Source organism: Rissa tridactyla, chromosome 1, assembly GCF_028500815.1.
Source record: "Rissa tridactyla isolate bRisTri1 chromosome 1, bRisTri1.patW.cur.20221130, whole genome shotgun sequence".
Taxonomy (NCBI): domain Eukaryota; kingdom Metazoa; phylum Chordata; class Aves; order Charadriiformes; family Laridae; genus Rissa; species Rissa tridactyla.
This window is the reverse complement of record NC_071466.1, coordinates 206,482,478-206,498,526: the sequence shown is the minus strand read 5'-3', so window position 1 is coordinate 206,498,526 and position 16,049 is coordinate 206,482,478. Positions and strand designations below refer to the sequence as shown.

Below are 16,049 nucleotides of genomic sequence, written 5' to 3'. Positions count from 1 at the left end.
CCTGACCACTCTGTCAGTAAAGTAATTCCTCCTAATATCTAATCTAAACCTCCCCTGCCGCAACTTCAGACCATTTCCTCTGGTCCTGTCATTATTCACTTGGGAGAAGAGGCCAACACCCACCTCTCTACAACCTCCTTTCAGGTAGCTGTAGAGGGCAATGAGGTCTCCCCTCAGCCTCCTCTTCTCCAAGCTAAACATGCCCAGCTCCCTCAGCCTCTCCTCATATGACCTGGTCTCCAGACCCCTCACCAGCCTGGTAGCTCTCCTCTGGACACGCTCCAGCACTTCAGTGTCCCTCTTGTACAGAGGGGCCCGGAACTGAACCCATCATCAACTCCTCTTTAATGAATGCCTTCTTAAGGATATTTGTTTGAAGTTTATTACAATAAAATATCACTGGACTTGTGAAAAAAATAAATTGTCGGTGGACATATTTTACCTCTTTTTTTACAAACTATATTATGGTCCATGGGTTAGGTGGAGCCTTCAGGAGAGGGGAATGTTGCTCTCCTCCAGAGAGGACCATCTGGGGAAAGGAACTGAGAGAAGAGGAGATGTGGCAGTTAATATTTTCTTATGTTTAAAATCTTTTCAATTACTTTAGGGAGCTCCCAGTGAGAAGCGAGCATTGGCAGGAGTGTTTTGGAGCCCTGGCTGACACAGGCTCTCTCACAGCTGGGTGGTGCCAGTCCCTCGCTGCTACTCAAGCTTGCATTGATAATTTTTCTCCATACCCCAGCCTAGAGCTGTGTGTGTCTGGAGACCAGGACTGGAGGAGGAGAATTATAGGTTACCTCTGGTTAGGTCATATATGCCAGCATGAAAAAATCATAGAGATTTTTATAGGTAAGTGGGCATGGGCATCAGGCATCGCTGAACTGATGAGGATGATGAGAGGGGTTGTATATGGTAGTTTCAGGTATTCTGAATTCTTACTGGACCATTAAAAAATATTCAGAAATAAGCAATTAAACCATATATGCAGCTTTTTATTTATGACGGCTGTGATTTTATTAGTAGATCCCTGAGAGAGTCACAAAAAAAATTCTTGCAGCTACTTTCATGGGCAAAAGACATTTTTGCCTCACCAGTAGAGGAAAGAACTAATAAATCAGATATTCCTGATACCTGGTTTAAAGAAGCCAGGCCATCATTTAGTCTACTGACTGAAAGGTCGATTAGATGATCTGTGAATGATGAAAGGTAAGTTAGCCTGGCATGCACTAAATTGCATGCCTTCTGCTGAAGAAGTGCAGGAGAAACTTGAGCTATTATCAGATGTCCATGGAAGCATACCGTAGTATCAATATAAAGCTCCAGGTAGTACCTGAGTAAAGATTTGAGGTGAGACTCTCCAGTAGAGTAGTCCTACCAAAGCTGGTGAAACCTTTTTCAGCCAAGGCATTTGGCTTTGCCAAATACATGTCTTATATTTACAGTCAGAAATGGGAGCTCACTGAAAACAAGGGGAGACACAAGCTGATGCAAGTAGGACAGTACAAGAAGGGAGGTATTTTATACTAAAAGTTTATGAGCTTGTCTGTTTTCACAGGTCCAGATCCTAATATATTTCCTTTATTTTTCCCAGACACAGGTCATGTACAGATGCAAATCTAGATATAAGAGTCTTGCTTACTCATAGATTTTTCTAACCAGGAGTATTTATAGAGCCCAGGGAAACTGAAATGTAAATTCTAATCCCAGCAAATAAAATATCTAAGGCAAATTATTCTTGGCTGAGACGCAATTGATTATACTGTTAAAAAACAAATAATGTACTGCACTAGGTTTTGGGAAGTCGATTCACTGAAAGGTTATGATACAAGATGAGAAAGTACTAATGGGTGAATACTCAAAAATGTTTACTGAGAAGTTATAACTATAAAAATTGTGTTAAGGGTAAGAAATAAATTATTTAGAGCTAACATTGTGGGAAAAACAAGAGGGATGTTTGTGTTTTGCAAGTGGTCCTTCACTGGAAAATGAAATACAAGAGTAGACTCCAGCTGCAGTATTGGTGGGTTACCAAATAGGAAGATACAAAAATCTACTTACAGTATTTAGGGCTAGAGAAAATTATAAACGTTTATCTCTGTCATTTTCTTGGAAATGGCAATTATCTTCTTCAGTTTTGAATCTCTTAATGAGCTACAAACTATTCAATACCCTTTTGTATGCGTGTTCTTTATTGTATTTCTTTTCTGATTGGGCTTTGCTGCTAGATTTTGAGAAGGGAAGGAAACTTGAAAGCAATATATTAAAACACTATAAAAAGATATACTTCGCTCATTACATTCATAAGTAAAACATGCAAACAGAGCATTTTTTAGTTCATCCAAGTGTATCTAATTTTATAATCTCTGGAATCACATTCAGTTATGGTTATGAGTTTGCCATCATGATTGGTAGCTGTACCTAAACCAGACATACATTATGCAAGAGATCATTACTGGAAGTGTTTAATTCACGTCCTATATTTCCCAGCTAGCAAAGCAATGGGATTCATTGGAGTGAAATGAAACTGAAACAGAGTACAGGCCTCAAGCCAGGAGGAAAAAAAAAAAAAAAAAAAAAAAAAGCCCTGCATGGCTGCAAGCCAGTGCATGCTCCATCGCGCAGTTGTCAGCCGCCTCCTGTGGCAGTGGCCAAAGAACATTTTTAATTATGGTCTCTGGGTTGGGTTTCTAAAGCTTGTGCTGCATAATAACCTCGACACACAACAGCCCTTCCTTTCTCCTCTGCCGCGCACGGTGAGCTGGATGTGGCCCTGGTGAGCTCCTTCCCTCTGAGCTCCTCCTCGTGAGCGCGGCGCAGCTGCAGCAGGGCTGGTGGTACGGTGCGTCATCCTGAGGGCCTCCACTGCGGGCTGGCTGGGAATAATAGAAAACTAGGGAGTTGGGTTCACGTCAGGAATTTTTCAACTTCTCGGTGGTTCTCAACATATCGTGAAAAGAAAATAATGGAAAGTTGAATTTTATAGAAACCAAGCCAGTCCTGGGTACCGGACACTTGTCTAACTGTGTTGGATGGGACCACTAAATAGCAGAGTATTGCTACTGCCTGTAAAAACAATTTCTCTCTGATTGCTTCTCTTCCTATGAACATATTGACAAGGTCAATAAGTTTCTTTTCTCCCTCCAAAGTAAACCAAATGATAATATGTTCTGTCTTTTATTTCAGCCCTTTGGAGAGCATAGTCCTATTATTATTGCCCATGTTACCCTTGATTTATATAGCCTGCAACACAAGACCTAATTCACTGCTGCTAAATCAAGGCTGGTTTACATTCTTGCAAATCACTATAGCTTCTTGCAGAAAGTCTTATGGCCCCATGCTAGCACACTCAATATTTTGTTCTGCTTGTACTTGAAAAGAGTCAGGCTGCTCAAAAGCTCAGGTATTATAAACACCTGGAAAGCACATCTGGAGTCAAGTACGCTTTTGACAAACATCAGGTAAAAAACCAAAGCTTTTTAAGGGAGAAAAGCAGAAGAATGACAACTGGAGGGATGAATTAAAAATGTTACATCTGCTTTTCAGGACTTTGGAACTATTTTATTTTTTACACTTTCCAGGATGTAAAACTCATTGCTATAACAGATAAAAAGAACCTGTAGCCTATGCCCAAAAAATTGAAAAAACTTCAGTTAGGTCAGAGAACAGGATGACTTTCAAAGAAGAAATTGGTCAATTGTACCTGTGCTGTCTGTAGTTCATCTGACTGCTCTTTGAAATAGGCTTTGCTAATGTTACATTATATACTCAGATATTAAGAAAAAAATCATACGTTTCCCTTGTGCTTGGAAGCTGCTAAGTTTTTTTTTTTTTGTCTGCACCATTTACAGGTTTTATTTCTGTTACAAACTTGTGCTTTTGAATCTGTATGTAACAAATAGGAGGCTGTAGGTATCTCCTCTTGTAAATACAGATTTTTGTACTCCAGTTTGGAATATGCAATTTGCCAAAAATATCAGGTGACTCTTTTTATGAAGTGCTTAGGAGGCTCTAGTGCATTCATTAACACATGGGCAAGTAAATAGCTGTGTTTGAAGCAAAAGGCTGTAAATAAGAAATGCACTTTGAGGGTCAGAAATCTGTGTAGGTTCCTAAACTTACCTATGTCATTAAGTTGAATGATTCAGGGTTATGTCAGTGGGCAGGCTACAGCTGTTGTTCTCGAGCTGGCATTTTCTCAGGCTGCCAGAAAGCATCTGCATCACTGGGCATGTTCTGTATATTAGAGCAAGAAGAGCAAGAGCTGCAGGACCTTTACTCTCTGCAGCCGATCAGAAAGGACAGCTGATTCCGATCAGGAGCAGAGCGTCTCTCTGCAGCCTCCTCTCGCCCTCGCCTCCTCTGAAATCTCTTAAAAAATTAGCGGGATTAGGGATGGTCTGGTCTGCAAACAGAGCCCGTTGCTAGAAGTAGGGTTAGTGGTACCAAAGTAATAGGCTAAGTGGCTCAGCTGGATCCTGGAAGAACAGAGATCTGTATGGAAGTTCTCAGCCCCTGGGAACCAGGCACGCAGGTATTTCTTTGTGTCTGTTATGAGTTGGGGCTTGTTTTTAGTTCTTTATTATTAAAGTCTGCTGGTTTTTTGCCTTTAGCTAAAGATGAGAGAAATTATTTATAAGCTTTTTATAAAACTGGAACAAAATGTTTTGAAGTTACTGACAAAGAGGAGCAATAACAAGATTATGGACTTGTAATTGTCAGATAAATAGGAATAGATATAAGGAGAAATATATTTAAATTTAAAGCCATTTGTGCTCTGCAGTGACTTTCAGATAATTAGGTAGGAATGTTATTTGTTCCTTTTTACAGGAAAATCTTTATCTAGTCCTAGTCAATAAGATTTTCAGCAGAGAGTTCAATAGCAAATGCCATTTCAAAAAATGTTTTAAGGTTGAATGTACGAAGCAACAAGTTAGGGATCTACCAGCTTGCAATTTTTCATCTCGGGAATATATGTCAGAACTCAATGTAGTAATGATTTTCTGTATTTTTCTTATGTCAGAATTTCAGAGAAGGAAGAAAAGCAGTTATTTATAGACATATTTTTTCGTAATTATAAACGTGATCCATACTCTGGATTAAAAGAAATGGAGAGGAACTATATTGGGAAATGTTTATTAACCCTGTTGGATTAGATTTATAGGTGTGCCTTTAATAGTGGAAGATGATACATCAGTTAGTGGCCAAACAATACTTTAAGTTGTTTTGTCCTAAAGTTACAGTAAAAGTGGCAAATACAGGGGATTTAACTCAATTTTTTTCCATGTTTGCAGTGGTATGCTGAGATGTTGTGTTACTAATGGCTCTTTTCAGTGGTGGAAATAAAATATGTACCCTCGTTTGCTATAGTATTGTTTCCAGATAGGAGTGCTATTAGAAATAAATAACATAAAATATTCTATCATATTTATATGATCATTAAGTACAGCTACCTTTTATTCTGGTTACACTTGGGCTGAAAACACCAAACATTACAGAGACATTTTAAACCAAGATTTTTTGGTTTAAAAAGCAGATGGGAAACTGATACAAGGTCATGGGGAACACAATACCTAATAGTCTATTATTTAGATATATATGTAGGTAGTTATATAATGATATGTTCCAGTTTGTGCAGAAAAAAAATGACACCTTGGTCTATAATCCTATATGTATTTTCTGAATTGTACAGATTTAGCCGGTTAGTCGTCGTTAATTGTTTTAACCTTTACAGTTATTGATAGTAAGTGATATTATACCAACTGCATGCATTAACCAGAAAGCTCTTTGTGCTTCTGTCATCCATCGTGACAGAAACATGAAGGAAAATGAGCCACTGCGACTTTACAGGTGATTCATTGCTTCCGTCAAAGCAATATATTTTTAAATCATGCTTTCATTTGTCTTTTCCTTGACAGGAGGCATTGTTGATAAGGACCTTCGTCACTACCTCAATTTACGGTTCCAGAAAGGTTCGGTAGACCATGAGCTCCAGCAGATCATAAGAGACAATCTCTACCTCCGCACAGTGCCATGTGAGTAGGGTGATGAACAATTCTTTTTTCTTAGTGGCAGCAGAATATCTGAATTAAAGCGGCTGAGGCCATTTGCAAGGTGTGAAGAGGTGGACTGTAGATGAAGCAGTCTTCCTGTAAATAGATTTGCGGCGTGGTTCATGTCTTCCACGCTATTGCTGAGAAACTGAACTGTCTAATGGTGAAGTAATTCCTGAAACTGCGTGGTGTTTTCGAAGTTGTAGTTATCATAAATTGTAGCTCTAGAATAATAATGTTTTTCTCCTGCAGTTTTAAAAAGCACAAATTCATAGGAAAAAAAAAAGCGCAGTTTTCGGGGCTGGTTAAATTGATGTCCAACAGAGAGAGTTTGATCTGCCTCGTATTTCACAGTGTTATACTTTACATAATAATACCATGGGGCTTAGAATGCAATAGGGCAACAGAGGAAAGATATAAACTAGCACACGTTGTTGTTGAGGTGCAGCAGGCACGGCGATGAAAGTTCATGTTGTCTTGCATACGTATTCTTTTGTTGTCACATAAGTCAATGGTATCTATATCTGAAACATTCTGAAACCTCTGAAATCATTTTTGTAGCTATTGACCTTATTCACCTATTTCTGCAGTAGATGTGAAATTCAGTAGAGTAACATAAGCCGTGTCCGACTCTGAGGGCCGGGCCTTTCAGAACAGATCTACTCGGCTGACAGACAATGTATATCATTAAAAATGGACTAAAGTTCTATTATTCTTCCCTCATAAAATAACTGCTGGATAGACCAAAAAAATGGAGCTTTTGGTTTGGGCAAAAAAAGGGAGCACCTTTGAACTTGCAGGCTTGACACTGGGATGATGGGCAGAGGGAGGTGCACTAGGTGACTGCTATTGATGTGGTAATGAGTGGATGCTCTGTGAAAGCTGTGTTGTTGTGAAAGCTACTGTACATTTTTTCTTTCATTACATTAAAGAAGGGAGCTTTGAAAGGCTCCATCAAAAAAAAGGACGCTCAAGCATTTCCCCTTTCTTTTGAAAGCTGAAGCTAAATAAATATAAAGCCTTAATATCAGGAGTTCCGGTCATCCCTGATTAGAAAGGAAGGTGGCCAAAAACATTAAAAAATTATTACCTGTATGCAGAAAATGTAAAACATTACATTTATGTGAGATTTATGCTAAATTAGGGTTGCCTGAAGGTGCTGAGAAACATCACAGCTGAAGTACAAACGCAAGTACAAAGATGCTTTGAGGTTGAATCCCACTTCTTAGGATGTCTGGGGGGTCATTAGTATAGGAGTATACTTATTAGAGCCCCAGCACATGCTTCTTAATGATGGAAATCCAGATTAAAAAGAAAGCAAGCCCAACAATATTGCAACTACTGCATAGGTGTAACAGATACTGTCTGCCGGCAGTATGGGCATGATAAGTAGTTTTTGGTTTTGTTTTGTTTTTAGTCAAGGCAATAATAAAGTGCTCTCATTTGTCAAGTGAAATACAGTACTCACAGAAGGAAATGCGTCATTCAAAAAGTAGCACTACAACCACAAAGACCACAATTTGGAACCTATAAACACTTCATATTACCTTTTCTTTATGCTGTGACTTATCCAACTTCTGTGTCATTTTATGTGGTTAGATTCTTAGGTCATTAGTCTATTACATATTGAGAAGCTTTAACTAAGTAAGAACCAGATTTTAAAAAATATGATAGTTCTGCAGATGACAGCTGCTGAATTGCTAGGTAAGCGGGCATGTTCTCAGATAGAGTGGAAGACTCTCTTCAATAGTGGTGGTAGAAAAAATAGTAAAAAAAAAATAGTACCAGAGTGGCATATTTTCTTTGAAATTTTCTTGAGAATACTATGAAAGTAGCCCTCCTGAAATGTGGGTATTTTAAAATAAGAAATTAACAAATGCGGACAGGGTGATGTATGGTTAGCTAAAGAAGTTTCCATAATCAGGTAAATGAAAAGGACACCATCGCATAGATTGAAACCCAGATTTCTCCTCAATCATAATTGAGGCGAATTTTTTTTTTAATGCAGTTTTATTCTATCTCCAGCATTCATATTCAGGACAAAAAAAGTTCTCAACTGTTATCAACTCTTTCTTTTTTTTTCATATAAATTAATTTTTGAATCATGAACATACTTTTCAAGGGTGCTGGTATTCAAAATTTTCTGCTTTGGGCACGTTTTTAATATTTCTTTAAGCTCTGTACATAGGGTAAGAGTAATGGTTAGCTGTCCAAAGAATGTACTTTACAACTAGTAGGGAGATTTCTTTAGTATGCAGCAGTAATATTTAACTGAGTGTACCATTGCCCACAAGCTCACTTAAAAAGAACAGACTAACCCTGTACTTCTTACAAATCTTGCAACGGATGCCAACACAGCAAAAGCAGCGCTCAGTTTGGTCAAATTCTTGTGCAGAACAAAAGAGAGAGAAAGCCAACTGCAGGCAACGTAGCCTTTATTTCCAATGACCAAGTTGTAACATAAAGAGAAAAAAAAATCTGAAAAATAGGTGGCAACCTTTTTGCTTTTAATATGCGCCTACGGTCTTTCCTCGGTTATAGAGGTATAAGTGCCAGTGAAACCAGGAGAACCTTTGTAAGAGAGTCCTTGACCTTGAGTTTTTACTGTTCTTTGCTTTTTGTTCAGATGGCCAGCACTGGCCCTAGCAGGGCAGCGGGGATGACCACGGGTTTCTCAGCCTTCCAGGTCAGACTAAGGTATCTTTCACTTATGTGAATTGAGTGAGCGTTCTCTGTGAAATTAGGAAGCAGAGAGCTAAATCCATACCTGTTCTGAATCGGGATAAGCCAAATGTACTTAGAACAGGTAAACCTGTATTTATTGGATAAGAATTTGAATTGTACACTATATTTTACCCTATGTGCACCAAAGGATGGATGGGCCAGAAATGCATGACAGGAGGATAATGGATCAATTCTGCCCTTGGGAACTGTGGCCTCTGTGGATGGGGTGAATTGGTTGGGTTTGTGATCCCTACATTTCTCTATTTTTAATAATGCAGTGCCACATTCTACCAGATTAGAAATGACCGTGTAACCCTAAGAGTCAAATGCTGCCTCCCATAAGTGGTTGCAGTTCTCAGTGCCGTACAAAATTGATTTTCCCTGCATTGTCAACAGGAATTACACGCATATATCCCAGGGCAGAACGTGCGATTGTATTTGCAGCAGTTGAGATGCAGCCGTTAACTATCTCTGTCCCCAGAGCCGTGTGGCAGCAGTAATGAAACTGATACGTAAACAAGAAAATGAAGAAAAAGTTCTGTTAATTTGAAGCTGAGTTAGAAAAGCAATAAAACTTCCAACAGACAAGGTCAAGAAACTGAAACTTTTTTAAAGATACAGTATTGCAAATAATATCAAAGGAAAACCTGCACTCTTGAGAAGGAAGACTGGGCAGTGGTCTTCTGTCAGGGCCCAGCTCTTGTTTTAATGCAAGCTGGAGAACACAACTTCAGCTGTTGGGAAACCAAGAGTCATACAGATGAGATATATGCTGAGCATCTCCGAGGAAAACAAAAAATGAAAAAAGGCTGTTCTGGGGGAAAGAAAGGTTCACAGGTCTCCAAGTTCAGAACACCTGACTGAAGTTTGTCTCATGAATTTTCTTCTCCTTTTTCTGTTGCATGGGTTTCTAGCAGAGTTTTCATACCCTAAACTTATTCCTGAAGTTATTTAGGAGCACTAACCATTGAAGTTGCCCTACAATACAGAAAAATAGGCATGGTAAGAAGTTGTAGTTAAACACAGGTAAGCAGTATCTGACGCTCTCCCTTTCTGTCCAAGTCCAGGGATCTGGAGAAAGGCCATGAAATACATCTAGGACTGTGAATGCGATTGGCAGACAAAAAATTAGTCATATTGCACCTTGTGCTTGGTATCGCTCTCGGCAAACTGCAGATGCCACGTGGGCAAGCACATTTCCAGTCTTCACTAATGCGAGAAGAAATAGCTCTAACTTTGTGTCATCACAAGAATAAAGCTTTGGGGAGAGTATGTGACAGAAAAGCAGTTTTGGTAGTGACAGTCATGGTTAGACTTGTCTCCTTTGATATGTCCTTCCAAGCAATTACAAATCCCATTTCTTTAAGAGGTGGCAAAATAGGGGAGATGTGGTTGAAAATAGAGTCTGTATGCTTTCTTCCCAGGCGGGGAATATGAAATCATAGTGGAAGACATACTGACTAAACAACACTGAAAAAAGTCAAACGATGACAAGCTGATTCATAGAAGTAAAAAAATCATCTGTAAATTTGAAGAGATTCCCATTGATATCCTCTGGGATGTAACCTCAGATCTACGGTAGCTCAGGTGAATTAATCTGTCCCACTGCACTGATTTCCTCCACTGAAGGATGCAGTGCAGAAGTGCATCCTTCACTGGGCACATGTCAGAAGTGATAATGTGAAATAATTAAAAAAAAAAAAAAAAAAGTCATGAGGGTGAGGAAGTTTCCTTCCTAGTTTTTGAATTTAGAAAAACACCAGCGATGAAAGAATGGAGAGGACTGAGTGTGTGGCTGAAGCTTATTGCACTGGGTCGTGCAGTACTACTATTAACACAGAAGACTTGGAGGACAGATGGTTTATTTTAAGACGTTTGTCAGCAACATAGGAAAAAAGGTTCAGTTTGTGACTCAGTCACGTGCTATATGTGAGTGACCAGAGGCAAGAAATGCAGTTACTATGTGCTATAGTTCCCCATATATGAAATAGTGATACTAATTCCTTCTTTTGCGTAGTTTGCCCCTTGACATTATGATTGCTCTGTCTTAAATGAATATGTGTAACACACTGAACTGCAAATATGAAACCTGTGAACACTTAATAATATACTTCATTTCTGCTGTGATTTCTTATTTTATCCATTTTCTGTGAATAATTAGATTCTTAGGTCATTTTGAGTGACTTTAAAGAAGAGCCTCATTTTAAAACATGATTTTATTGTATTCTAGTATAATCTGGTATATATATAAATATGTTTAACCTACATGCTGCAGTATTGTCTGTGTACTGTTGAAGCCTTATATGTTACAAAGTGCTTCTCTTGATTGTCTAGTCCTGTTCCCAGAAAAGAAAGTGCATGCAGTGATTTTTTTGGCTTGATTTGTTGGGGTTTTTTTTCTGGACTTACTTTAGTTTGTCTACATGGCAAAGGTAGTGCCATTAGCTTTTTGGGTTTTGTTGTTGTTTGTTTTTTTGTTTTCTTTAAGATACTGAAGTCTATAAAATGTGTTTCTACTCGAAGCAGAAATTGCGGCAGGGTGGTGAGGGCACTCAGCCTCAGGGGAGTTGCTCCACGCTTTCAGCCCTGGAGAAATCTCCATCTGGAAAATGATCAGGGCCTTTCCCTCTGGCAGAGAGGTGTATGAGGTTAGGAGACCATAGCCATTTATAGTATTCGCCATGGGTACCAATCAGAAGAACTAAGGCACCTCTGGGGGTGTATATAATGAGTTATGATGAAGCTTTCCTCTCCTGCCCCTCCTCACTGGGGTTGGAGCTAATAGGTGTTATCATAGAACAGTAGTTTGTATTAATTCTAATACCTTTTACATTAACCACTATAACAAGCAAGTGACAACATTGAGTTAAAACCGAAGGAAATCCCAATTACGTACCCAGGTTTTCATCTGAAGTTTCTGAATTTAAAGGTGAAAGAAGAGTGGCAGAATTCAAGTGGGCAATAAATACATACTGGGTGAGGGCCCATCCCACACAGAAACTCTGTGTGTGTGGTTCTGCTGCTCTGAATAAAGTTGTGAGATATATTTGACTGATCTATATTTGGACAAATATGAAGCTTTCAGATTTCATTTGTAAAATACTTTGTTCCTCTTTTTAAAAGTATATAGCCAAGAGAATTCAAAGGGGAGTGTGCGAAACAGACTTGCCAGTGGTTTCATATATTTTTCTTATGAGTTTGTTCAGTGTCAAAAGTGTCTTTCAAGAGTGGGAATTCAGTGCACAGCTTTGTTCTTAAAAGAAACAAATTAGAAAGTCCAGATATTGTCAGTTAAAAGATCTGCCAGTTTGACGTCATACGGAACTATTCTTAGATAAAATAGCCTGTGCTTAGCACACCATACTGCCAAGAAACATCCACATCACTGGAAATAACAGTACCTAACTTTAATGACTACTTTATTCTTTCAGGCAAGTGTTAGTTATTGCTTAGACTTGACTTTGATGGCTCAGAATAGAGCAATGGAGAGCTCTAGGGAAATGTTCTTCTTGTTGTGTATCTAATGGAGCGTACCTCCAAGGTGTATTTAAAGCAGAATCATTGGCAAGCGTATTCAGCCTCTCTTGTATCTCAAGCAAAATTAAACCAAATCAGGTAATTACGTGAGATGAGGGCCCCACTGTGCTATATACAGCACAGCCACGCGTAGCAGAAGATGATGAGGAGGTCACTGCTTCAAAGAACTGACAGCCTAAATAGAAAAGGCAAAGAACAGTTGACAAATAAACCCACAGCACAGACAGTGCCCGAGTCGACTTGCCTGGGGTGGAGTGGTGGTTAAACTGGTGCCCATGGACTTTGCTTTCTTTTCCACTGCTACAAGTAGTATTCCTAAGTACCTCCTGGAAACGCACACGCTACACGCCATTTCTCTGAAGATGCTGGGAATGTCTAGATAAAGACATTGTCTTATGCATCTTTGTATAGACTTTTCTGTGTTATTCTTATGGGGTTTTTTTGTCTGTTTCAGGGCAGGGTGGTAAAGGTTACAGTCGGCACTTGGGCTGCCTCTCCGTCAGTGGGCACGAAGCGTTGCTGGGGCTCGGGGTGTGCTCGGGCTGCGGGCACTGCGTTGCCATAACTGGGAAGCAGCAGATGAAAAGAAAACCAAACAAAAAACAATTTTGTCTTTTTTTTAATCTATCAGAGTGAATTAAGACCTAGGGTAAACAGATGTCCAAGCTTTGTCTACAAATAGCAAGTCTGATGATAGAAAGTATTGTACCGTTTGTTAGTTATGAGAGAGGAGACACACATAATTTCTGTCACCTCAGAAATTTGTCAACTCTACATACTGAGGACATCAATTCTCAGCTATTCAATGACTAATACATCTTTTTTAAATACTTACCTTCAAATAACAGGTATCCAAAGAAAATAAATAAGAAGAAGGGGAGATGGAATGTGTCTGATGTGTTGTAGTTATAGTATGAAGTGAGAAGAGATGTAACAAAATAAAGAGCAGTAGTTGTGTACCACATACGACGATATTACAGCTTGAAAGATTGTATAAAGATAATTAGGATGATTTCATTGGCTGTACAGTTACAACAGTTTGTGATTCTCTGAGGTCCTTGCACCCCGATCGCATCTGTAAGAAAGTGAGACTGCTAACTCTGCCCCCCACTCCCATTCTTTCCACTCCTTCATTCCTTCTTTCCTGCTCCCTTAAACGCCGTGCTTTTCTCTCCCATTTTCAAAATCAAATCATCCGAAATCAGTGAATTCTTTTTACACTGCAGTGCCAAACCAAATTATTTGTATAACAGGTAATGTGATGCACTGCCAACTGGAGAGTTGATACAATACCACTAAAGTCACTAGAAGTTTTGGCAGCGGAAAAAAAAAAAAAAAAAAAGGCAGGAAAGAGCTCTGAAATTGCAAACCTGACCTTTTTAAAACAGTTTTACTAAAAAGAATATCATATATCTTCCTTAAGTGATGCTAACCAGCATGTGATTTAAAGACTAATGTCTCTGGCAAGCAGCTTGGGTTGCTTATCATATCTGTCTGAAATTCTTTATATGTGATATAATACATGCATAACCCCAGATGGGAAGTTTAGTTACAATATTTGTGCTGATTGCCCCCAAGAATTGATCCATTTTTCTTTTAACTTTCAGGAGGCTTTCTAGTGTTGCAAAATGAGTTCTCGAATTCACGTGATACCAAAAGGATAAAGGATAGTGACAGTTTTAAATTAATTTTGATGATAGCACTAATCTTATTGATTACTTGAGAACTAGCAGGAAACTAGAGAGGCAATAGCATAAATCTGATAAAGTACCTTGTCTCTGAAGAACAAGAACGGCAAATAATAGTAAGAGGCCGGAATTAACTTATTTTACAAGTACGAGTCATAGCTCTTGACTCGCCTAAAGCAGCTTAAAGTTTGGGTAGAGACTATATCTCCCAATGACATTAGACTTTTCCAGCCTGAAGGTCTTAGATGTACTATTGACCTTTTTCCTGAAATAACAAAACTGTCCTTGAAATTATGAGAATTACAACTAAGATTAACAAAAATTGCAGCATTATTGAACATAAACATTCCTATGATTTCTAAAGCATTATTTTATTTAGTCCATGATCTTTTTGAATTGCCTTCTTGATATTAAAAGATTTTAAAATATATCCTCTAGATAAATTTAGCCACCATCTGCAGTCAAATAGGTCAAAAAATTGTTTTTTTTTTTCCTTGAGGGAAGCTGACGTAGTTTACATAAAGGCAGAAGCACATGCCAGATCATACAAGCTTTGTGATAAAACATGGGTAATGCTATTCACCTGAGAACATTAGAACGGCATAGACTGAAGTTGCTTCAAAAACCTTCTTTATTTTGGAATTTTCCATGTCTTTGGATGACCTTTGGATTTGTTGCCTTTCTTAGTATCATTTAAAGCTTTTTTTTTTTTTTTTTAATCCTCTCAGTCTTCTCTCAGTCTGTAGAAGATAAACTGTCAGAGACAGTGGATAATCTTTACTTTACTTGGTGATTTTTATCTGAAGAACAACTGTGCAGTGAACATGGAGCAGCTGCTCTTAGAAATTCAGAACAATAGCAACGAGAGAAAAAGAATAAGAGTTGTGTAAAATAATCGATACTCAGAACTGGATGCCCAAATTAAGCTATTAAGTCCATATTTGCATTCAATAAAAAGATCTAATATCAATTTTGGCAGGATGTGCTGCTTCTGTTTTTCTCTCCAGGGGCTTTTTCCTACAATGACAACAAAAAAAAATCAGTGGTCGTGAGGATGGACTTCCTTGGGAATAGATCTTCTGGTTGCATATAGAGCAACTTACGTGAATTGTTAAGCAGTTGGCCAAGTTTGGGGTCACCAAAGAACCAGCTTGTTCACATCTATGTCTCTGAAGTGCACCTGAAGTTCAGTGGCCTCCTCACACCGGCTGGAGCCTAGGTCCTTGCTCGTTTCTGCGGACACCACACTCTGGGCCACTGCTCCCTTCCTTTAAAAAGGTCATGTCTACATGGCTTTAATGAGATTATACAACTGAGACTGTTTTTAAAGCTTTTTTCAAGCTTTGCGATTTCTGTCATGCTCCCAGCTTTAGAGAACAAGGTACCCCTCATATTTTCTGTGTCTTATGAAAAAAGAAAGAATTTCAAACCTTTTATGCATGGTAAGCCAGTGTCAATGGACTAGTGCCTCTAGTGGAACCATGGTTTAGATTCAAAAGTAGCCTGGATAGAATAAATCCTTTTGAGGAAAAAAAAAAATAGAGAATGAAGATTAAAGAGGTGCTTTTTAACATCTGAAGAGTGAATAAAGCTTTGGTTTCACCAATAGGAGTCAGATTAATTTATAATTTACTGGTGGAAAACTGTTAGGAGAAAAATTATTCTGCAAGTCCTTTTCTTTTTATTTCCCTTTATCCTGAGGGTACCACTGTCCTGTTTTTGTCCCATGACAGTTTGTCACAACTTTATATTTCTACTGTATCTCCAGGTTTTGATCCCACCCAATGCATTTTTCTTTTTCCGATGTATTACTGTTATTAACACATCAACCTCTTGACTAGCTATCAATCTAATATGGATTATTCAAATCATTCTGTCAAATTTATTTCAATGATTCTGAATATGGAAATGTTCTTACTGTGGAGATGGCAGAAATATATTTTTTAGTTTAAAAAAAATTATTACAATGCAGAGGTTCCAGATTGTATTTCAAATGAAAGCAGCAGTCTGGATTTAAATGCAGAACAGTGTTACAATTTCAGCTTTAAAA

At 38.5% G+C, this 16,049-nt stretch overlaps 1 protein-coding gene across 7 annotated transcripts in view; it reads left to right on the top strand.

Moving 5' to 3' along the window:
• Positions 1-16,049, top strand: part of MAGI2 (membrane associated guanylate kinase, WW and PDZ domain containing 2) — a 757,062-nt gene that overhangs the window by 228,799 nt on the left and 512,214 nt on the right. For 6 of the 7 annotated variants that reach the window (XM_054216512.1, XM_054216480.1, XM_054216486.1 and 3 more), the window contains exon 2: positions 5,916-6,032. The exons of the other annotated variant lie outside the window; for it this stretch is intronic. In XM_054216512.1, the coding sequence (XP_054072487.1) occupies positions 5,916-6,032 (117 nt within the window). The remainder of the gene's footprint in view (positions 1-5,915; positions 6,033-16,049) is intronic. 7 annotated transcript variants of the gene reach the window in all.